The sequence below is a fragment of the Peromyscus maniculatus genome, chromosome 23 (genome assembly GCF_049852395.1).
Source record: "Peromyscus maniculatus bairdii isolate BWxNUB_F1_BW_parent chromosome 23, HU_Pman_BW_mat_3.1, whole genome shotgun sequence".
Lineage (NCBI taxonomy): Eukaryota > Metazoa > Chordata > Mammalia > Rodentia > Cricetidae > Peromyscus > Peromyscus maniculatus.
In genome coordinates, this window is record NC_134874.1 from 4,092,189 (window position 1) to 4,117,644 (window position 25,456).

A 25,456-nucleotide genomic window follows, 5' to 3' on the forward strand; every position below is an offset into this window, starting at 1 on the left:
CTGTGTCACGTGCCACCACGGGACCTCAGGATGCTCTGGACCACCTCCTTCTGTACTGCACTCTACAAACAGGGGTTCTCCAGAGCAGGCCGGCAGGGGTTGTCTGATCATCCCTGGTGCTTGGCAGCTGGCATCCATGAGGACAGGTGATGCTCAGCACTGCCCAGGGCTGGGGTCTCAGTTTCTCCTCAGGAGAAGCAGAATAAAGAACCAGCAGAATTCTTGGGCACAAACTAGTCTACTTAAGAGTAAGGTAGCTGTGTTTTGAATGCCTAGAGTCCGTGACCTAAGCCTTGGGGAAGAAAAACATTTTCTGGATATGAGTAATGATTTTCTCCCTTTTTAAGAGTCTCTCTACATGGCCCCATCTGTCCTGGAACTCACTCTAGACCAGGCTGGCCTCCAACTTACAGAGACCGCCTGCCTCTACCTCCCAAGAGCTGGGATTAAAGGCGTGTGCCAGCACGTCCAGCTCTGAATGAATTTTACACCATCGTCCTGGGTAGGAGGGTCTCAGTCTTGGGAATACTAAACTCTGTGGTGCTGGGATCTGACATAGCAGAGGCCAGCAGACTGCAACCCAAAGCCACACCACAGCAGCACACAGCTGGTTAGCACAGGGCTATTTTCCCATTACTTGTTTGTTTGTTTGTTTTTCTTGATCTTCTTTTTTGTTTTGATATTTGTCTGTGTCTAGTTCAGTCAAGATGTGTTCTGACTTGTCACTGTCATGACCCTCTGCTGGGACCAGACCTCTGACATCAGACATCTTGTTCTTTCTGTTCTGTTCTTTGTGTGCACATTAAGTACACTGCAGGCCAGGGGGTGGTGGCACATGCTTTTAATCCCTGTACTTGGGAAGCAGAGCCAGGTGGATCTCTATGAGTTCAAGGCCAGCCTGGTCTACAGAGTGAGATCCAGGACAGGCACCAAAACTACACAGAGAAACCCTGTCTCAAAAAAAACAAAACAACAACAAAAACCACTCCTACAAGGGAAGCAGACTTGCTTCCTACCAATCTATAGAGTGAACAACAAGGTCAGTTTTGATATTTAAAAATAAATAAATAAATAAATAAATAAATAAATAAATAAATAAATAAATAAATAAATAAATAAATAGATGTAATAACCCAGTACAAGTTTCAAGGGCCTGGGCTACACTACTGTAAGATCCTATCTCAAACAAAAAACTGTGTATATTAACACACGCACACACGTACACACACGTTTATGCATTTATATTCTCTATCTATAGTTCTTTTAAGGTAAGAATGCTCAGAACTTCCAGAGCAGGTGTGGTAGCTGACGACAGCCCATCATGCTGGGGTTACTATTGCTATGACAAAGCACCATGACTTAGAGTAACTGAGAGGAAAGGGTTTATCTGGCTTACACTTCCACTGCTGTTCATGGAGGAAGTCAGGACAGGAACTCAAACAGGGCAGGAACCCGGAGGCAGGAGCTGATGCAGAGGCCATGGAGAGGTGCTGTTTACTGGCTTGTTCCCCATGGCTTGCTCAGCTTGCTTTCTTACAGAACCCAGGTCCACCAGCCCATGGATGGCTCTACCCACAATGGGGTGAACACTAATTGAGAATCACTAATTGAGAAAATGCCCTACAGCTGGATTTTTGTTGTTGTTGTTGTTGTTGTTGTTGTTGTTGTTGTTTTCTTTGTTTTTTGGTTTTTTTGAGACAGGGTTTCTCTGTGTAGCTTTGCACCTTTCCTGGAACTAGCTCTATAGACCAGGCTGGCCTCAAACTCACAGAGATCTGCCTGGCTCTGCCTCCTGAGTCTACAGCTGGATCTTATGGAGGCATCTTCTCAACTGAGGTTCTCTCCTTTCAGATAACTAGCTTGTGTCAAGTTAACATAAAACTAGTCAGTACAACTCTTATTACTCACATATGGAGTATAAACAACCATTATATGTCAAAGACTATAGTCTGACAATATCTGGATTATGGCTGCTGCCGGCCTATCAAGGTACTCCAAATCTTAATTGCCTAAAAATGAATACTTTATCACCTCAAAGTTTCTGATATCAGGAATTCAAAACTGGTTATGTGGTATTCTGTGTCAGGGTCTCATAGGTCAAGGTCTGTCCTGAATAAGCTAATGAGCTACAACACCACAGGACCTACTGATGTGGCTGCTGCAGGGTCCATGGGCCTCTCCTCAGAGCTGCTTGACTGTCCTTACAATATGGCGGCTCCAAAGAAGCTATTAAGCTTTATGACCTGCTCTCAGAAGCCACGCTCCAACATTTCCACCACATCCAGAGACCCACACAATGGCACAAATAAACACCAGGAGTGAGAGTCACCAGACGCCATCTTGGAGAATGATCCCACAACGCAGTCTGGAGAGACTTTGAGAGGCCTGTGCAAATAGTCATTTGGTTTGTACCCTCTACCCAAGCCAGTCAAGCGAATCTGATCAAATGATAGCCCGTCTATGGTGGGCAAGAAAGTAATCACAACACAGTGTGATGCTGCAGCCTGTGGTACCGCAGCGTGGTGAGCAACTAAGAGAATCCAAAGTGGAATTTTCTCTGCTCAGCAAGTCACAGGTAATTTTGACATGAGTACTGACCAGTAAGAAGAGACCAATTAGACTCTCGGAATACTGACTGGAATCAATCAAGTTTTCTTCTCCAAAACACAACAGAAACTCTAGAGTAGTCCCTGGCCAAGCCTGGTCCTATCTGAGACTTGGGTCTTAAGGTCATAACACAGTCACTGTGAGAAGGGAACTAGGTTCTCTCAGGCATCTAGCAGGTGCTCAGGGCCATTCCTGCGAGAACCAAGAAAAACGATCAGTTACCGTTTTCTGTACATCCTGGGAGCATTTGCTGAATTTTTTTTATAAATCGATAGTTGAGACAGACTACAAAATGAGTTAAGACTGGAGTTCATAGCCACAAAGCAAAATCCCTACAGTCAGTCCTACATGTTCCCAAGGTAATGGGGGATCTAACTGTGGGTTCAAAGTACTGTGCAGGGCCAGTGAGAGAGACTGCTCAGCAGATACAGCTCTATGGCCAAGTCTGACAACTGGAGACTAATGCCCAAGACCTACATGGTACAAGGAGAGAACTGACTCCCACAAGTTGTCCTCTGACCTCCATAAGAACGATCACCATGAATCACACACACCCTCTATATCTCCATAGATATATATTTTAAATAAATAAAAGTACTGCTGCCCAGCAACGCTGAAGGGACACAGAGACAGTGGCCCAAAGGTTAACAGAGCCCCAACCACACCTATCCCATCGTGGCCCATACCTCTCTAGACAGTCACTGCACCCAGGAAATCGGCAGCCACTCCAAGACACAGAGGTCCTTTACAACAGAACAGTCAAGGGGAGGAGAGGCTCCAGGGAGACAGGAGCCTGCCGTGTGCATCCTCCATCCTGGGGAGTATTCAGCGAGCAAGCGCACACGGCTCTGAGGGCGCCCTCATTGATACAGCAGGACTGGCAGGCTCTCTGAGGTCTGAAGTTCGTGTGTGTGCCTAACAGGAGGTGCTGCTTGCCGTGACTGCTTGAGTCTCCATGATTCACAGCAGGGAGGGGAAGCCTGCTTCAGCTGTGTGTCACGAGGATGGCTACTCCACAGAAGAAAGATTGTTCCTGCCAGCCTGGCAGACTGCTCAGGGGACTGAAAACCTGCGTGCTGGAGATGAAGCAGCTTAGACACTGTGACAAGGGAAAAACTATTCCTCATGCTGGTCAAGACCACAAAGCCTGTTTGTGTTTGGTACGACTGCCATGTCTTACTCATCCACTGAAGGACTGAAGAACAGGGAGATACACCAAGCCACACCCGCAGAAGTCATGGCAGAGTGGCATGCCACGGCTTGAGCAACATTACAGCAGAGCCGGTGTTCACAGGGGCTAATCCAAGCCACCACACCTTAGCTGGGAACGCTCCTTATTCCTCAAGCAGGGACTGCTAACAATTACTTTAATAAAATCATCCCCATAAAAAACTCATAAATCACATACTTAAACATGATCCAACGTGTTGACTGCTCATGTGTGTGCTGGCTCTTATGCGTGAGCTTACACACTTACACACTTACACACACACACACACACACACACACACACACACACACACACACACATTTCGGTATATTTGCCCCTATTAATATTAACATTTTGGATCCTAAGTCCTGGAAGACAGAGACCGTCTAACTCATTTATATTCTCTGAGGATCTAATCACAAAACTCTCAGATTACAATAATGATTTATTGTGGGCAGATACTAGCTTTTAAATGTGAGACTCTCATGTTCAATTACCAGCATGCACACAGAGGCTCACTCCAGTTCCAGGGGATCCAACAACCTCTTCTGGCCTCTGCAGGCATTGTACAAATATGCATGCAGGCAAAACACGCACACACATAAAAATAAGTAATTTTTTAAAAATAAAATCAAAGCCATATCAAGCTCTCGTTTCTTTTAGAGTAACCCCAGGCTGTAGCAGGTACAGTAAGTCGGTGTTCACCAAGAGCTCAAGTCCTTGCTCTCTTCGGGTAGGAGGGGGTGCCGAGACAGCGGCTGGCCTGGAACTCACTATTAGGCTGCCTCCCAAGTGCCGAGATTAAAGGTGTGTACCACCACACAGGGCCAGTAGCCGCAATCTGATACTTTCTGGTACAGGTTAAAAAACAGACCTCAATGCTGGGGGCGGGTGTGTGTGTGTGTGTGTGTGTGTGTGTGTGTGTGTCAGGGTGCAGCTTGGTGACAGTGGTCTTAACTAGCATGAGTCAGGCCTGAGGTTCAATCCTTCCCCCACCAGGGAGGGGGTGACCACTACAAAAACTAGATGCAAGTTTTCTTTGAAGGGCAGAAATGCTGGCGCTGGGCAGGCACTGAGTTTAGAACCAACTGACCACCCATCGCCTGTAACAGACAACAATGGAGAGTGACAGGCAAGTACCAGCAACAGTGTCAAGTCCACATCCTGACCCAGACACTTAGACATAAATTACAGGTCGGCACCTCCTGCCAACATGGAGGACAGTCCTGTTTTCTACAGCTACTGACGCCCAGGAGCCAGGCAGCTCCCTAGCAAGAACAGAAACACCAGTGTCGGCTGACACCCCATCTCATGGCCAGGCCTTGCTCCCACAGCACAGGGCCACAGGGGTGCCTCTTGAGGCCCCGGGACTGACCACCACCCTCTCTTGCTGGGCAGGGCCCTGGCATCTGCTCCTTGCAGTTCTATGTCAGACCAGGAAGGGGAAACCACGCACCACCACCATCTGCTTTATGGATTCTGAATACTGAACCCACTCAGAACCTGCCTCAGAGCTGATGGCCACCGGAGAGGAGACGCACCGAGAGCAGACAGAATTACGAGGGCCGAGAACGTCACTTTTATAAAGTTACAGAAAGAAACGGAAGGACACAATGACAGATCCATGTCCCACCACAAGGGGACCCAGCCAGGACCGTTTCACAGCTTTTCCATTCCCAGCCTCACTCTTTCCTCAGAGCCATTGTGACACAGAGACTTTACGGTGCACTTAATGCTGCTCTGCTGTCAATGTTAATGGAAAGCACCGAGTACCGGGAGCCTCCGATGAGAGAGGGCAGGAACATCAAGCCCTGGTCTACCTTCCAATGTTGTCACCAAGTTTACATCACTGTCAGCTCCTCCTCCAAAAGACCGTCAAGGCAGAGCCTTACAGACAGTGTTCCAGCTGTGGAAGAAATGCCTGAGGGATATATGTGCGTGTGTGCACGCACACATGTATGGCTGCACTCACCTGTGTGTGTGCACATGGGAGGTGTCTTATATTGTTTTCTACTTTATTTTTGGAGACAATGTCTCTCAGTGAATCTGGAGCTCACCATTTTGGATAGATTGCCAGCCAGTGAGCCAGCCCCTGGGCTCCTCCTCCTCTGCCCTTCTAGTGACAGGGTTATAGACATACATCACTGAGCCTAGCTTATCACATGATGCTGGAGACCCGAACTCAGGTTCTCATGCTAACACTATCCACTAAGCTATCTCCCAGCCGAAGCGTAGCAATGTTCAAAGGGCTCACTCGATTCGCATTCCCGTGAGGATGATTACAGAACAACAGGCCAGTGACTAATGGAGGCCACTTAATGTAGATAAGAACCACACTGAACAGATCTCCAGTCAGTGCTGTGAGGTTCAAAGTCTCCCGTGATTTGCAAAAGCAAAGATGGACTCACAGAACCTTCTGTGGATGTGGAAGCTGAAGGAACTGTCTGAACTCAGCGGAAGATTAGCCATTCAGAGTTTATTTTGGGCTTCTTAATTGGCTTGTTCCATTTCTTTGAAGAAAAGAATGTCTTGAATTTGTCGCTCAGTTTATAAAAAGAAAAATGCCTTAACTCCAAACAGACCATGAGTCCCTGACCTGGCTGACAGGCTGTGGCTGTCCTCTCAGATGGCCGCCCTGAGCCCTAGTAATAAAAAGCCAACTTCCTGAGTGTCCCTCGGTACTAATAAAGGAATACAAAGCTGGAGAGATGGCCTAGTGGTTACGAGAATTTGCTGCTCTTCCAGATGATCTGAGTTCTAGTCTCTGCCTACCAGGTGGCTCACAACTATCTGTCCAATGCCTCTAGCTTCTGCATACACATGTGTCATGAGCATACAGATGCTTACAGACCCACAGACACATGCATACAGAGGTACACAAAACAACCTATATGTTGTGGAAAATTCCTTTACACTGTGTGAAGATATGTCACTATGATTAGTTTAATAAAGAGCTAAATGGCCAATAGCTAGGCAGGATTTTCGGTACAGAGAGAATGCTGGGAAGAAGAAAAAAGGGGGGAAGTCAGACAGTTGGAGAACCAGTTGGACACACAAAATGGGATAGAGGTAAAAGCCAAGTAGTAGAATGCAGATTAATAAAAATATGGGTTAAGTTATAAGAGCTAGTTAAGAACAAGCCTAAGCTTTCAGCCAAGCTTTCATAATTAATAAGAAGTCTCGAGCCGGGAGTTGGTGGCGCACGCCTTTAATCCCAGCACTCGGGAGGCAGAGCCAGGCGGATCTCTGTGAGTTCGAGGCCAGCCTGGGCTACCAAGTGAGCTCCAGGAAAGGCGCAAAGCTACACAGAGAAACCCTGTCTCAAAAAACCAAAAAAAAAAAAAAAAAAAAAGAAGTCTCCATGTGGTTATTTGGGAGCTGGCAGGGAGGACAGAAAAATCTGCCTACATCTATATGTAATTAAAAGTAGAGCCTTGAAAAATAAAGTGGCGGCGCCTGCCTTTAATCCCAGTACTCAGGAGGCAGAGGCAGGCGGATCTCTGTGAGTTCAAGGCCAGCCTGGGCCACATAGTGAGTTCCAGGAAAGGTGCAAAGCTACACAGAGAAACCGTGTCTTGAAAAACCAAAAAAAAAAAAAGAAAGAGAGAGAGAGAGGGAGGGAGGGAGGGAGGGAGGGAGGGAGGGAGGGAGGGAGGGAGGGAGGAAGGAAGGAAGGAAGGAAGGAAGGAAGGAAGGAAGGAAGGAAGGAAGGAAGGAAGGAAGGAAGGAAGAAAAGTAAAGGAACATACTAAACAGATGTGTGGGTGACACACATCACTAAGTTCAAACCCCCATTCCAAAATCAGGCTAAGTTACAATGGCATGGCATCAGTCATCAGAAACAAAATATCAAAGCAGAAATGTCCAGTTAACAAACGGTAAGACTCACATTTGCTGACTGGACGATGCATTGGAAATGAGTGTTGCTCTGTTCCCTGAGCACCGTCTCCCTAATTCTTTCAAGAGCTGGTGCAGTTGTATAACAATCAACCCAGCCATAGAAGTCAAACGCAGACGTAAAACAAAATAAGCTGGCCATGAACATCCGAAAGGGAACTCCAGGAGAACCGGAAGCTTCCCCAGGGGGAAACATCCACCTGATGTGGAGCAGTAGTACTCTTGGTCAACAAAAGGTTGACTTCACTGTGTCGACCTTCAGAGCCCATGATCCACAGTGAGATGTGCCCTAGTACACATGGCTCAGAAGTAGACATGCAGGGGGGACAAAGTCCCCTGCCGATAGTCACAGCAGGGAAACAGCTGTCCTCCACATCTGCATCTTCATAGGGTGGTAAGGACACTCAACCTTACCTCTAGAGCTCGGGACTCACCAAAGCCCTTCCTCCTACTGCTAAGGGGAACAGGAGCACAGAAGCTCCACCTCACGCCCGACAGGGCCAGGGCTCAATGAGAGACAGTCAGGAGAGGAGCAGTGGGGACAGGCTGAGGGGAGTGCACACGGAGCCACTCAGTCAGGGCCTGTCACTGTGCCCCTTGTTAAACAGTTTAAATCTTATGCTGCGACATGTTACCAGAATTGGGATAAATTTGAATCCCGTGTGTCTGTGTGGACACCTCCAACACTCTTGCCCTGACAACGGGGATGGAACCAGGGTCATGTGCACCCTAAACAACGAGATACAACCATCTACAGTGAGCTCATCCCTCAGAATGTTTTCTTGAGCTCATGTTCCATTTACAACTCAAAAACCAAAACCCAGGGGCTGAAGAGGTGGCTCGGTGGGTTAGAGTACTTGCTGGCCCTGCAGAGGACCTGAGCTCAGTTCTCAGCACCCACGAGGCAACTTAGAGACCAACCGCCTGCACCTCCAGCTCCAGAATGGGGCGCCACTCACCTTGTGCAGAGGGAGCACCAGGAAGGCTCCTCCCCCACTCGCTTCTATGATGATGGCGACAAATCTGGGGTTGACAGCACAAAAGGAACTGTCCCAGGTCACTCGGGAGACTCGGATGTCGTCATAGCACTGGTCGTTTTTCACGGCCTGTCCAAAGACGTGCCGGAACTTGCTCTGCCGCACCACTCGCCGCATCGTGTCTGTGAAAAGCAGAGAACCACATGAGAACCATGGGCCACCAAAGCTGCACCAAATCTGCAATAGGCAAGCTGCAAAAACAGAGCACCCGGCCTTCTGTCCACTGTCCTAAAGAGCAGCCAGACTACAAACCCAGCTCCCTCTGCAGCGCAGACAGAGAGCAGAGAGAGCACTGAGAAACCTGTCGGAAAAACTTACAATATCCAGAAGCAGTCCATGGGTTTTCATTCCAGGAGAAAGACTGAGACAGATCATGAAGGAAAATGCGTCTGTCGGGGGGGGGGGGGGAGGAATCACTCCACCCTTCCTATTTTGGCGACAGGAAAATGCCAAAGTGAAGTTACCTTGTAGGTGTGAAGCCAAGGCCCCAAATAAGTTCTGATCTGGTGGCTTTCTCCTCAGCCTGCAGGGTCATTTCCCAGTTTCCACACCCCCTCCTCCTCCTGACATCAGCATTCCTCTGTCTGAGCACTGTGCTGGCATCCCCAGAGCAAGTCTACATTACCAACTATGCAGACTAAGGAGACAGAAGCAGCTGCCCTGCCTCCAAGGGCCGGCTACTATCCTCCTGAAACAGGCTTGCCCTTCAGAGCAACCCAAACCAACTGCTGGCTGCTAAGTGTCCCAGTGAGGAAGGGGAAATCTGACCTGAGGCTGCCGTGAAGTTAAGAGCCAGGTCTTAGAAAAAGGAGAAGCAATTAAATGGGAAGTGGCTGATGGGGGCCACCTTCCCAAGACAGTGGGCCTGGCAGTGCCATCCTGCAGGAAAAAGTTAAGAGCCAGGTACTAGGCTAGTAGCCAGGGCAGTCGAAGACAGCCTGATGACATGTTGGTGGCAGCTGGACAGAAGGAAGGGAACAGGCCAGTGTGAAGAACAGGAGACATGAAGAGGGTCTTGTGTCAGACCACTCAACCTCTGGCAGAGAAAGCTGGGCACGGGGAATGTGGGCGACAGGTCCTGCACTCCTCGTGGGTCATTTCAGACAAATCCCACTGGGTTGCCAGATGGACATGAACACAGGAAGCTTTGTGCTTCAGGCTAAGGCCCCACCCACCTCAGGTTTTCTAGCCGGCACTTGATGTAATTTTCCTGTCTGCTTCTGTATGACATTCTGCTCAAAAGACAAATGGAACGAGGATAAAGCTAAGTGGAACTGGCACGTGGCCAAACCCTGACAAATTTGTTGAAAACCAGATCACTGTGAACAGAAGAGGCCAGCACCTGTCCATTTGTGCCAAGTGGGACATGTGGTGGGCAATGCTCTTTCTTGTCCTCCAGCAGCCTTCCTGTGGCCCTGAACCCCCTGCTAGAAGCAGAAGAGGAGTTTGCTTATGCCGGAGCCTCCGACCTTTGCAAGGCTTGTGTCCAAGTGTCCTCTCTGCAATGCCGGGGCAAACGCCCGGTGGCCGGCCACAGAGCCCTGTGTCCTGCAGCCCAGCTGCTGCCAGACCTTCCCTGCTGACTCCCGGGGTGCACGCTCTGAACGCTCGGTAGAGACGCTAAGGACGCACACTCAGCCAGCAGCCTGCCTTCAGTGTGGAACTGTAGGAGTGGGCTCTTTAGGCACAAGTCAGACAGCTTCCACGGAGGCACAAACTAAAGGCGCGCACCTCCACACTGGCCACGCTTAGAAGCCACCGCCCGCCCGCACAGCCATCGGTACTACAAGTCTCTAAGGCTGGGGTCCCCATCAGCATCTCCCAGTGAGTGTCTCAAAAGTCAGTTAAGGGGCTGAGAGATGGCTCAGCAGTTAGTGTCTACTCTCCAGAGACCTCACATGTGGCTCCCACACGTCCATCTGCCTGTGGCTCTTGCTCCAGAGAATCCAACACCCTCTTCTGGCCTCCATGGACACCCAAACACATATTCACATATATAAAAATAAATCTTTTTAAAAAGTTAACACAGAAGAGAAAAAGACTGTACTAGGTCAGTCAATATTCTTCATGTATTAAAATAGTTTACAAACTGATAACATTAAAACCCAATAGAAAAAGCCTGTGGCTCACACCTTTAATCCCAGCACTTGGGAGGCAGAGTCAAGTATATCTCTGTGAGTTTGAGGCCAGTCTGGTCTACAGAGCGAGTTCTAGGACAGCCATGGTTACACAGAGAAACCCTGTCTCAAAAAACAAACAAACGAAAAAAAACAAAACAAAAAAAAAACAATAGAAAAGTAGGCAAACAACACCAACAAGTAACAGAGAGAGAGAATGTACCACTGAGAGAGAGAGAACTTAACACCACTCCCTCCCCACCCCCCCGCCAAGCCCTGAACCTATGACACAAGGGATAAACGGATATAAACACATGGGACTGGAACAGGAACGGAGCCCACCAGAGAGCACACCTGACCAGACAGCTCAGAAAAGCCTGTGTCACTGAGTCACTGAGCGGCTGCCCTGGGCATCCTCTACACTCAGCTGAGCATCTTGGGAGGCGCCCACAGGACTGAAGCGTGCCGTAAATCCCTAGCACCGCAGGAAAGAACGCATGTCTCAAGCCAGGCGTAGGGGTACACATCTTTAATCCCAGCACTGGGAAGGCAGAGGCAGGGGGACAGGACCTCAAGGTCATCCTCAGTTAGCAAGTCAAGGGACCAGTCTGGGCCACTGAACCTTAACAAACCAAGCAGTCCTCTCCACCTCACGCAGAGTCAAGCTCACATTCATTCTAATTATGTCCGGGCAAAAGGATACCCGGGTTCTTACATTCAACAGTGAGATACAATGCTGGCTGAGAGGGCAGGGTGAAGATGCAGCCAGCTTTCCCGGGCTGAGCTGACTCAGCCATGCTGAAGTGGGGCTTGACGGGCAGTGTGAGCCCATTCATGCCCAGGGCCAAATCTAAGCCGCTGTCCACACGTGACACTGCTGCTCTAGCTGCAGAGAAAGTCTCCGGCTCTTCAAACACGACAGAGAACAGCAGTTCCAGGAGCAAGCTGCAGAACCTGCGAGCATCTGCGTGAACGGCAGAGCCTGGCCACAGTTCACTAGGGAAGCCACAGACCGTGTGTCAGTCTCCCCGACAGTAGGAACAAACACACACGTAGAGCTGACGTGACGGTTACTTGAGCACCCATGATGGGACAGTCCTAAGAGATGGCTCTGCTCCGGCATCCGCTATAAATGCCATCATCCTAGTAACTGGCCTAAAACAACCCAGACTCAACCCTAACTCTGCCACTTGTCAGCAGATTACTTCGCCCCCCCTGACCCCAACATCCTCACGTATAGAATGAAGAGCGGTGCCTGAGAATGCAAGCGGCAAAGCGACCTAACACTGATACCAAACAGACATCTCACACGCTCCAAGCCAGCACTTCTCATGACTATGGAGACAAAATCCCTCAGCAAAATGTTAGAAAGCAAACCCAGCAACACCTGAAAAAGAATTACACACCAAAACCAAGTGGGGTTCCCTCAGGGATGCAAGGAAAGTTGGTTCAACATATGAAAAGTGCTTGTGGGACCGACCACCAACAGAAGAAAGATAAAACTCACAAGAGCACCACAGACACAAAGCGTTTGACAAAACACGATAAAGCACTCAGCAGATGAGGAAGGAAAGGGTATTTCCTCACAATGGAGAAGGAAAGCCCCAGCTAACACGTGTTGAGTGCTGAAAGGCACTCTCTCTGGTTCATACAGGAAACAAAGCTGTGCTCTGGCCTCTTCTACAGACTGCACGACAACACCAAATGCAGCCGGGTGCAAGAACCAAGAGCAACCCACCAAAACCAGTCATGTTTCTACACACTCACAACAGGTAATCCAAAATGAAATTAAACAATTCCAATCACAACGTTAAAAAAGGACTCGGCGCCAGGCAGCGGTGGCGCACTCCTTTAATCCCAGCACTCGGGAGGCAGAGGCAGGTGGATCTCTATGAGTTCGAGGCCAGCCTGGGCTACAGAGTGAGTTCCAGGACAGTCAGAACCACACACACACACACACACACACACACACACACACACACACACACACACGCACACACACACACAGCAGGACAGTGGACATAGTTATCAAGACATGTGAGAGCTGACAAGACAGACGTAAGTCAGGGCCAGGCGCAGAGGGAAAGGACACTTGCCGCACAAGCCTGCAGACCTGAGCTTGTGCCCCAAACCATGTGAAGATGGAAGGAGAGAGCCAACTCCACAGTGCTGTCCTCTGAGCCCTGCACTTGTGCCCCCCCACACACACACAGATACATACAATCATCATCGTCGTCGCATTTTTTAAAAAGAGCTCCCAGTCCAGAGTAAACCCATACTCTCTTTGGCCGACTGACTTCCAACACAGGAACCAAAACCACTCACGGGGGAAGGAGTATCAACAAATGATGCTGAAAACAACTGGACAGCCCTGAAAGCAAGCAAACAAAAAGATAACAATAGGCCAGCCACGGGGGGCAGATACAGGGGGATCTCAGTGAGTTCAAGGCCAGCCCGGTCTACAGAACGAGTTCCAGGACAGCCAGGACTACACAGAGAAATCCTGTCTTGGAAAATCAACCAACCAACCAACCAAAAGATGATGATGATGATGAAGTGGATCCAGGGCACAGACACAAGAGCTGAAACTACAAAGTTCCCAGAAGCAAACCTCCCTGGCCCTGGATGGCAAAAGAAGCTTAAGTAACTCCACAAGCAACAAAAGAGAATGGGACACACAGACCCCTCAAGGCCTGCACAATGGCTCAGAGATGAAGGAGAACTGACTTCTCCACATTAGCCTCTAACCTCCACACACGCACCATGGTACATCCATCATAGCAAAAACACACTAACTATATGAATAAAAACATACACAGACAATTGTTACAAACCTTAAATCCGATAAGGCACTCACTCATACCTTAAATATACAAAGAACTTATTAAAAAAGGGGGGTAACAAAACATGACCAACTAATCCTACTTAAAAATGGACTCACCTGGCGTGATGGGGTACACGCCATCAGGAGATAGAGGCAGGAAGATGAGGCATTCAAAGCCAGCCTCAGCTACAGGAGATCTTGCTTTTGCCTAGCATATATAAGACCCCGGACATATAACCATTGCACAAATGGATTAAAGGCCCAAAGAAAACACACCACTGTCCAGTATGCACAGGAAAAGGTACTAGGCATTAAGAGTCACTTGTTAAATGAAAACCAAACCCTCAACAAAATGCCCCTTCTCCACCCAGAATGGTGAGAATCCAAAAGTCAGAGAAGAGCTGATGGAAATGTGCGCTGCTTGAGATCTCAAATATGTTGGGTGCTTTGGGCTCTGGAAGAGCCTTATAGTTCCTTACACCTTACCAGAATTAGCAACTGACCCGGCACTTCAGAGAACTGAAAACAAAAGTCAGAATCCCAGCATCCAAAGGACACGCACAACCAGAGTGCCTGTTATTCACTGGACAAATGGATAGAATGCTGTTACCCACAGAGGAGTGCTGCTTAGCAGTGAATGCACTGGCACATTCCATAGCATGGAGAGACCTTTGCAACATTATAGTAACACAAAGACGGCACAGAGACCCACATAGCCTAACTCATTTGTAGGAAGCCTGAACTAGGCAAATGTAGGCAGCAGATTGGGGGCTATGTGGGGTAAGAACTGAAGACAAAAGACAGGAAGCTCTTTTTTTGTTTGTTTTATTTTGTTTTTGAAGACAGGGTTTCTCTGTATAGCTTTGGAGCCTTTCCTGGAACTCACTCTGCAGCCCAGGCTGGCCTCGAACTCACAGAGATCCACCTGCCTCTGCCTCCCGAGTGCTGGGATTAAAGGTGTGTGCTACCACCACCTAGCTTTGAAGCTGTTTTAAGATATATTTGGCCTGGTGTCGTGGCCCATGCCTTTAATCCCAGCAGTGTGAAGGCAGAGGCAGATAGATCTCTGAGTTCAAGGCCAGCCTGGTCTACAGAGTGAGTTCCAGGACAGCCAGGGCTACACAGAGAAATCCTGTCTCAAAAAGGGGGGAGGAGGGCACGACTTATTTGTGTATGTTTATGTGCACGTGCCTGCAGAGGCCAAAAGAGGGCATCGGATCCCCTGGAACTGGAGTTACAGGTGGGTTGTGAACCTCCACTGGGCCCAGCCCTCTTCAAGAGCACCTGGTGTGCTTAACTACTGAGCCATCTCTCTAGCACCATAGGCTTCTTTTAGGGGTCATGAAAATGTTCCCAAGCCACTGTGGTAATGGTTGCACATGGCTTTGGTTTTATTTTGACTTTTCGTACCTTATGATTTAAGCAGATGAAATGCATGGCATGTGAGTATCTCTATAAAGGTGTGCGTGTGTTTTTAATCTGTACAGCACCCAGCATAGACTCTGTATTCCACACTGTTTTGTAAACATTGGCAACTGTTACTTGAGTCCACTAACAAGCTTCCCTACCCAAAGAGAAAATCCCAATCAATTCCCTAGTGAGAGGGCACATGAGTATAATTTTCATACAAAAGAACATCGGTAACCAAGAACTCTACAAAATTCTGTGTTCTCCCACCTCAGAAACATTAGCATCCTTTTCAAACAGAAAAATTTGGAAACTATTCCAAAGACTAGAACTCCGAAGGGCTGCCAGTATTGACAAATGGCATTCAAAAGATCAGCTGGAGAACTAAGATATCAAAAACTAAACTTAAAAAAAAAAAAAAGGTAAAATGTCTTATCAGATTTGGGTATTATTTAAATTATATTGTCTCAAAGTGATCAAACAATAAATTAGAAAACTAAAATGTTTTCTAAGAGAACCCAACTCTCAATTGTATGAAAACAAATTAATGAAACAATCCTGCCCTGCCAGAGAGGAATCCGCTCATGAGGTCTGTCGGGTATAAGCTCGCCCACCTACACAAGACCTTTTCTTTACAAATGCTGAGAACATTTCAGCAATGAGAGGGCAGTGAGCCAGGCGTGATGGGAACTGAGGCAGGAGGATCAGAGTTTAAAGTCAGCCTGGGATCAGGAGCAGATCCAAAAATCAACAAAACAACAGGGCGACAAGGAACAGCTTGGTCCGTATAGCACTTGGCATATAAGGAATAGGACCTGAATTTGATCCCCAAAACTGATGCACGAGAGCTGTGCATAGTGGCATACCTGTAACCCCAGTGCTAGGGATCAATGGCTGGTCAGCCCCAGGTCCCAGGGAGACTGTCTCAAAAAAAACAAAAAACGACAAGGAACAACACCAAGGCTGACCTCTGGCCTCCCTGAAAACACACACGCACCTGTCTACTGACGTGCATGCGCGCAGGAACACACAAACCAAAACAGTTTAAAATGATGGCGTAGTTAAGTCATTGAGCAAATCAAGGAAATGTTCAACAGATTTCACAACAAATTCCAATCAGTAGGAGGCAATGAAAATGTCTTAATTTCCACAAAATGTAGCTGGATGTGGTGGCGCACGCCTTTATTCCCAGCACTTGAGAGGCAGAGGCAGGTGGATCTCTGAGTTCAAGGCTAGCCTGGGCTACACAGTGACTTCCAGGCCACTCAAGACTCCAATGAGTTTAAAAAGTAAAAAACAGAATGCCATCATCAGCTACTCAACAGGCTGAGGGAGGAGGCACTTGTGCTGAGGCCAACCTGGGCTACCCAGCACAGATGGCACCGTGGCTGTGTGGAAGAGGAGGAAGAAGAACAATAAAAACCACCAGAGCCAGATGTGATGTCACTCACCTGTGACCCAGCAGCGGGAAGGCAGAGGCAAGATTACACTATCCTTGGCTACATATACATAGCAAGTTTGAATGCAGCCTGGGTTGTCTAATGTGCCAACTAGTTCTATATCAACTATAGACATTTGAGAGGAAAGAACCTTAACTGAGAAAATGCCTCCATAAGATCCAGTGTAAGGCATTTTCTTAATTAGTGACTGATGGGGGAGGGCCCAGCCCACGGTGGGTGGAGCCATCCCTGGGCTGCTGGTCCTGGGTTCTATAAGAAAGCAGGCTGAGCAAGCCATGGGGAGCAAGCCAGTAAGCAGCACCTCTCCATGGCCTCTGCATCAGCTCCTGTCTCCAGGCTCCTGCCCTGTGTGAGTTCCTGTCCTGATTCTTTGGTGATGGACAGCGATGTGGACGTGTAAATGAATAACCCCTTTCCTCCTGAGTTGCTTCGATCACGGTGTTTCTCCACAGCAACAGTGCCCTTGACTGGGACCCCTGAACAGTCGTGGAGAGTGAGCCTGAGGCCCACATGATGTCCTCTCTAGGGAGGGCTGGCTTGCATCTCAGAAACAACCATCTGTCTCTTTGCCCTGGTTTCTAGGTAACACTGATTTATCCAGCAATCCAGGCTTTTGTTTTGTTTCTTAGACAGGACCTCTCTATGTAGCCCAGGCTAGACTCAAACTTGCAGTCTCCTGCTTCAACTTCCCAAGTGCTGGGACCCCAGCCTGTGCCACCATCCTCCTACGGTGTTAGCAGCAGACAGTATATACCACCGCTTTTGACTCCAAAAAAAGAAAACCTAAACCCTGAAAAGTACTATTCATTATTCCCAACACCCCAACAAACAAAAACCCTTAAATCTCCTTGTAATTTGGGTAAGCATCTTAACCAGAAGTGACAGCCAGCACCCCCCATGGCTAAGGGCTGACTTGGCTGCAACAGCTCTTACGGTCTCCACTCCCAAGGCTGCTGATGGGCATCGCAGGGGCCTGCAGTTACTTCACAGGAAGTACAATAAAGTACTTGAGGAAAATACAGATAGGATAGAGTTGTTAAACTGCCAAGGCATGGAATAAAGTACACTCAAACACCCAAGCGAATGTTTCTCTATTTTCTTGGTCTACCTCCACCAATCTCATAAACAAAGGACGGCCATCTCGACATTTTCCTGTTTACTGAGAAAGTGTCTGTTTAAAGACTGGTGCAGGTGTATTTCTGTGCTGCATATGAAAGGAAACACATCCTGCGAGACACATCCAGAAAAGCCCATTAGGGAAAACCTGCCAGCAGGTTTGCAGACACCATTCCAGTACATCAGAGCAGACCTCTCGGATTCCCTCAGCCAGAAACAACCACAGAAGGGCTCCAAAGCCTCCATGAGGGAAAGGCCACACCCAAGAAGCTGTTTTTATAACAGGCATGTTTCAACAGAGACCGGATATGTTATTTTATATTTTATTTCACTTTTTGATTTTCAAGACAGGGTCTCTCTGTGTAGAGAGAACTAGCTCTGTAGACCAGGCTGTCCTCGAACTTAGAGATCCTCCTGCCTCTGCCTCCTGAGTGCTGGGATTAAAGGTGCATGCTAGCATACCCAGCACTGACTGCTGCCCCAGAGGCCTGGGTTCAACTACCAGGGCCCACACGATGGCTCACAGTTGTCTGTAACTCTAGTCCTGGGGATCCAATGCCATCGGCACACATGCGGTACAATGATATACATGTAGGCCAAACACATAATTCTTTAAAATAAACTAAAAAGAAAGGAAGAATAGCAACTGAGGCAAATGTCTTAAACCCTGAGTTTGCTTTTTAAGAAGTAAGATGTAGTAACTTGTCCACTACAAATCACACACTCACAAAGCAGATGAAGAAAGCAGATGTGGAAAGGTTCCTGATTAAAACACGGACTGAGGAGGAGGAGGAGGAGGAGGCCGACCTTCTTCAACTCCTCTTAAAGCCCACCAGTGACGTTCTAAGACTCCTAACAAACCACGCGTTTTTACCACAGTCAACACTAGCAGATTCACCCGACACATTTAAAGGAAAAAACAGGCTACGTGTGGTAGCTCACATCTTTAATCTTGGCACTCTGGAGACAGAGACAAGTGGTTTTCTGTGAGCTCATGGTCCAACCTGGTCTACAAAGCAAGTTCCAAGACAGCCGGGGCCACACAATGAAACGTAGTTTAAAGAAAACAGGACTTATCTAATTTAATATGCATTATTTTATGTGTATGGGTGTTCTGTCTGCATACCTGTCTGCGCACCACATGCACACCTTGTGCCCGAGGTCAGAAGAGGATATAGGATCCCCTGGAGTGGAAGTTACAGATGCTAGAGAGCCACCATGTGGGTGCTGGGAACCGAACCCAGGTCCTCCGCAAGAGCAACAAGTGCTCTTAACCCCGGAGCCTCTGGTAAAAACTGTTTTAGAAAGAAGACCACACACACAGCAGGTCACACAGCCAGATCTTGGGGGACACAGCTTTGGGGGGGGGGGCTCTGCATGCTGCTGCTTGCTGGTCCAGGATAAGCTTGGTGTGTATCACCCTCCCATGACAGAATGGCAAGAACAGCTCACACTCATGAAAATCTCCCAGGACCTGCCCTTCACCCAGGGGACAAACTGGCATGCCCAGTGCAGATGCATGTTTCAATTCCACAACCCAAAACAATTTGGTTCTAAAATGTTTCTAGAAACAAGAAGACAAGAAGATAGAATTAAACTGTGGTTGAGGGGCCTGGCCCGGGCCACAGGACACTCAAGTGGAATTACAAAGCTCTCGATCCCAGGCTCTGCACTTTCCAACCCTCTCTCAGAGACATCATGCAACTGGTCCAGAGAGAGAGAGAGAGTTACCGAGAGCCGCAGTAACCCAGAGCCACCAAGGATGGGCAGTCAGCTTTCCTGTCTTCTCAGCACTAAATTCCACACCTGCACCCTTCTGCTTCTCAGAATCAGAACACTACTGTCCTCAGAGCCCTTCCATTGGGTGCTGCTGGCAGTGTGGTTTTTAAATATGGAACTTTGATGCGCCTACACTTTATAAGCATAAGTAAAAATGGAAAAGCCAGGATACAGAAATGGTTATGGATGAACTATACTGGGATGAAGTGAAGAAAGCATTAGCCACACCCAAGTGAATCTTCACTTCTGATTTTAAACACTGTAACTGTATTCAACTGTGTGAGAACATGAGATGATCATAAAGCATGAGAAACAGACATGAACATGCACACGCCTGTGCACGTACATGCACACTGACACGTGCTGGCACATGCACGCACCAAAACTGCAATGCCTAAAGGCTAATATGTGCTGGCATTTCTCTACATGTTTCGAAGCTTTCTAGAACCTCCACATTTCACAACTTGTACTCATTTTAGGGGAAAAACTTAGAGACAACATGACATGAAACATGAGCACTCACTGAAAATTCAGAGTAGATGGTAACGCCATGCAAGTGTCTGCTCCACATCACATCTGACAAGAAATGAACTGTGGGTGATAGGAGCATGATGCAACTGTGAAGACCAAGAATTCATGCTCACACTTACATCCAGAGACCCTCTGACAAGCGCCATCATAGACAGTGTAAATCACCCAAGGTGGAATGTGTAAGGATGACAAATAGATTCTGTGACTTTTACAGCAGGGCGTTAGGATCCTGACAGCCCCAGCTCTCCAGTGTCAGAAGTACACACTCCTATCACAGGGCTAGCATGCACAGACGAGTGTTCGGAATCCTTCCCTCCTCTGCTTACCACCAGCATCTTAGGATAACAACTGCCTCCCCCATCCCTGGGCCACATCTGAAGACAGCTCAGACGCTCTCCACCCCAGAGAACACACAGTGGCAGCCCAGAAACCATCCATGGCTGCAGGCATCTCCCAGAGGCCTCTGTAAAGAGCCAAATTAACCCCACAAGTGCTTGGGCTGAGTGCACATGAACAGCCCAGACTGCTTCAAAACACTCCTGCTGTACTGATGACCTACTTTTCTTATCAACAATGGGGGGGGGGGCTGTATAGACTGTCCAAACTTGCTAAGTCTGTTTTCCACTACTTAGTCAATGGAGTTTTTCCTCTTGCAATAAAGTTTTAATAATTCTTTGGAAATTTCATTGTTTCAAGAAATAAAATTACTAAATTCTCTGATTTGAATAATAAGATAAATAAGAAGGCATGTTTATAAAGAACCTCTTAAGACTAGTCATAGATAAAACTAGCAGCATCTCAAAACAAAACCTAGCCAGGTGTAACCCTAGCCCAGGGATGCTGAGGTGGGAAGGCCAGAGTGGTAGGCTGGCCTGGAGAAGCAGTCAGACACTATCTCAGCTTTTCAAAAACGTAGCTTCAGCTGAAGACTTCTGGTCATCTTTTTGATACCCTATGCCAGCAGGGATACATGAATACACACTCCTGAGGGTGTGTCATAGGAAGCTGTATGTGAACACAAAAAACTATGGTTCTGGTGACAGACGAGTTTATCCTGACTGCCACCTACCTGCCTAAGTCCTTCTGGTGGCCTGGTTATTGTTTCTTCAGCTATAAACTAGGAAACGAAGGTGAACTGTTTCTTCATCATCATACAAAGTCCAAGTCTACAGACTGTCCGTCACTGAGACTCATACACACCTCCCTAGGAAACACACGCAGGCCACTGAGAACAAACTCATCTCTAGCATCCACGGGGTCCCACACGCCACACTTAAATGTGAATGATGAGTAGGTCCTTAGAGCTCTCATTCATTTCTTCAACAACACTTTTAAGCCCTAGCCATGTGCCTGGACCATGTTGGACACTGTGGGAGACTGACAAGCCCCTGCTGTCACAGAAGTGGCCCTTGAGCTGAACTCTGGGCAAGGGCAGAGGTGAACTGGACAAGAGGCAGACAATGGCATGGGAGTCTGCATCAAGAGCCAAGCAGTCTGAACATGGCTGGCTTCAGACAGCCTGAGACGTGGCAGTGCAGAACGATGAGGCAAAAAGAGGGTAAGACACCAGCGTGCTTGGGTCACACCAGGCTTTAGACCGTGTTATGGATTTCATCTTTCCCTGCAAAGCATTGGGAGGCACATGCACTGCCCCAACACACTCACACACCACTGTTGAAAGTCCAGTGTATGGGGTAATCAGTGTGGCATTTTAATAGCTCCTTCTGAACACAGATGGAGAAAGGATACAGGTGGGAGCCCTGACCAGGCCGGAAGTGGCAATCCCAGTGGAACCAGGACAAAGTCAACTGGGTTCCAAACACCTAACTGATAAGAAGGGCATCAAAATTGATCCTGGCATTAAAAGGAAGTCATTCACTATGAGTGCAGAGGCAGACACGTTACTGCATGTGTGTGGAGGACAAAGAACAACTGTGGGAACCACATCTTCTCCTCCCACCCTGTGGGCTCTGAGGACTGAACTCAGTGGCCAGGCTGCATGGCAGGCCCTTTCACCCAATGAACCGTCCCACTTTTGATCCACACAGACAGACAGATGGCTGAGAGCACACCCCTCCTCCCACCTCAGCAGCTGCTCCCAAGACCCTTCTCATCACAGCCAGGTGCTCAAAACCAGGACAAAAACAATGACCTCTCACCCCACAGCAGGGCCTGCTGCTTTAAAATTAGAGTACTTGGGGCTGAGGGATGCTCAGAGGTGAAACATCTGCCTAGCATGTGGGAAGCCCCAGGTTCAACAGTCAACCATCCCACACATACAAACACGGGGGGAGGGAGAGGAAGGGAGAGGGGGGAGTGACAGAGGAGAGCGTGAAGCACAGTGACAAGTGACAGCAATACATACTCTCACAAGCAGCTACATTTACAGTCTGGAGGAATCTCTAAAGAGTACCACAAATAACAAACACCTACAGATTCACAAATGTAGTAAGCGCTAAAAATTGCCACAATGACATACAAACACCCACGAATACACAAATGCAATTACAAAACAATTCATTTTTGTTGCCATTTATAACACTGAGGCCCACCGTTTTTCCATACAGTGTGTACAAATGAGTTCTTAGTGACTGGGACGGCACAGACGAAGCAGTGACGCTCCGCCCTACCTCACTAACCTGCACTCCAATTCCTCTGGGGGGACCAGGAGTCCCCAAGGCTTCCTCTGCACCAACTCCTCCAGGGCAGTGAGGACATTTGCAAGGTGGCCAGCATGTCGAAGGAAGGGGCATGCTTACCTGGATATACACACATGGCTTTTCCTGAATCCACTTTGACAGTGACTTCAGATGGTCGCAAACCTCCACCCGGAAGTGAGATGAGTTCTTGTTTAAAGCTAAACTCACTACAAAACCAAGCTGTAAGCATCCCCAGCTGGGCAAGACGCAGTAGCCTTTGGTGTCAGACCCCAGAGGCTGAGGCAGGAGAGTATCAACCGCAAGACCAGCTGAGGCTACACAGTGAGTGTGGGGCAAGTCTGGGCTCAGAGCCAAACAAAACAAGGGGCTGGGGAGATGGAGCAACCTGCTCTGCAAGAATGTGGGTATGAGTTCCGGATCTCCAGCACCCACATAAAAATCCAGGGGTGGCCAGGCGGTGGGGGCACACACCTTTAATCCCAGCACTCAGGAGGTAGAAAAGCGGATCTCTGTGAGTTCAATGTCTGCCTGGTTACAGAGTGAGTTTCAGGACAGCCAGGGCCACCCAGAGAAACCCTGTCTCCAAACAAACAAACAAACAAACAAACAAACAAACAAAACACCCAGGGGTAGCTACACCTGCCTGGAACCCCAGCACTGTGGAGCTGCAATGGGCGAGTTCTGAGAGACTTCTTCTAGCCAGCAAGCCTAGCTGAAATGGCAGCTTCTGGTTCAGCGAGGACCCTGTCTCAGCGCAGTAATGCAGAGACTGATGAGGAAGATTCCTAATACTCTGACTCTGGCACACTCATGTCCATCACATACTGCAAATATTCAGAATCGATTCAAGAACTCAACCAAGTAAATTTGCAATAACCAAACTGTGAGTTGGCGAGATGGCTCAGTAAGAGTAAAGGTGCTTGTGGTTAAGCCTGATAACCTGAGCTCTAAATCCCATCCTCCAGACCCACATGGTAGGAGAGAACCAACTTCTATAAATTGTCTTCTGACCTCCATATGTATTCAGTGGTCCATGTGCTAAATAAATTAATATGGGTTGTTGGGGGTTTTGTTGTTGTTGTTTGATTTTTTGAGACAGGGTTTCTCTGTGTAGCTCTGCTATCTTGGAACTCATTCTGTAGACCAGGCTAGCCTGGAACTCAGAGATCCACCTGCCTCTGCCTCCCAAGTGCTAGGATTAAAGGCATGCACCACCACTGGCCGGCTTTTTTTTTTTTTCTTTCTAGTTTTTGAAGAAAGGAAAATACAAGTAAGTCTCTACCCACAAGTGTGTCATACAATTATTCAATTATTCAACTAATATGTATTGAGCACCAGCTGCATGCAAGCTAAGTTATGCTGAGAAACAAAGACACAAAAATATTAAGCATCCTTAACCTTCAAGAAATACAGAATATAATGGTACCAATGTTCCCATTCTCCAAATAGAAACTAACTCAAACTTCACTTAGTATTTAATTTCTATTACTTTAATCTAAAAAGTAATTAATTAGTGCTAGCAGAAAAGCTACTAACAAGCATCACAAATTAGCATCTACTTTTATAGCGCCATGTCTAAACTTTACTTTTTGGTTTTGTTTGTTGTCGTGTGGTTTTTGTTTTTGTTTATTTGTTTGTTTTGAGACAGGGTCTCCCTCTATAGCCAGACTGATCTCAAAATCACAGGGCACCTGTGAGTGGAATGATACAGCCTGTAGCTGTCACAGCAGTCAATCACTGGATAGTCTGTGATAACAAGTGAACAAAAGAGACCTAACTCAAGCCATCTGCTTGGCTCCCACCATTCAAAGGTCAGCTGAACCAGGGGAAGAGGAGCTTCAGGAAGATGGAGATGAAGGTAGACGAAGCTCTTAGAAGGCCAGAGCAGACATGGAGGACTGGTCACTGAGGCAGGAGACCTTGGGATGCATGTCCTGCAGAGACAAGTTAGGGACTGGAGCATGGCTCCTACCTCTCTTCCACATGAATCTTGGCAAGCAAGATCCAGGATTCCACCACCGCCATTAACAGTTTAATACTACTGAGCATTGAACAGATTCTCTCCATGTAGGCTGGGAACTTGCTCACAGGTTATGATGTTGAATTTATATTTCAAAAACCATCTGCGCCCAAATACACAAGTCAGTCTCTGGACTACAGGTAGTCCTGAGTTGATAAGGGACTGCAAACACTATCTCCAGACAGAAATGGCATCTGGGCTTGGGGTCATTCAGGACTCCATGGTCACAGCTAGTTCTCCTGACAATGTAGCTCAGTCCAGGGCATTCAAGACACCCTCACACTGCATGAAACCAAAGTGGCAGTCTTAAGGAGGAAAAAACTCAAGCCTTCCAGCTTTCCCAGCAAAGCTCTGCTGTAGAGTAGCAGTGTCCAGCACGAGAGAACCCAGGGCAGCTACCCCATTCCTCAGAGACAACGGGCCAGCAAGACAGCCCAGAGAGGAAGCCACTTGCCACGAGAGCCTGCTGACCTGAGTGCGGTCTCTAGAGTCGAGGAGAGGTGGAAGGAAGGAGAGAACCAATTCCACCAGCTGTCCTCTGACTCTACACCCACACCACGGCACGGGCACCCCGAGACACACACACAACGCGCACTCACACACAGTAAATTTTAAAACAGACAACACATCTTACCAAGTATCATCCAAAGAGCAGCGGCCTGCCCTTGCTGGCTCCAGCCATTCTCTTGCTTGCCAAGAAAAACTAAGATGACAATGCTAAGCTAAAGATACTACTAACCACAGAATGAGCTCACTGGCTCACTTTAAAGCAACTGTTCTCATAAATCCCA

At 47.9% G+C, this 25,456-nt stretch overlaps 1 protein-coding gene across 1 annotated transcript in view; it reads right to left on the reverse strand.

Annotated features, from left to right (window-relative positions):
• Positions 1–25,456, reverse strand: part of Coro1c (coronin 1C) — a 77,450-nt gene that overhangs the window by 40,892 nt on the left and 11,102 nt on the right. The window contains exon 2 of the mRNA XM_076559936.1: positions 8,674–8,873. Coding sequence (XP_076416051.1) covers positions 8,674–8,868 — 195 coding nt within the window. The 5' untranslated portion in view covers positions 8,869–8,873. The remainder of the gene's footprint in view (positions 1–8,673; positions 8,874–25,456) is intronic.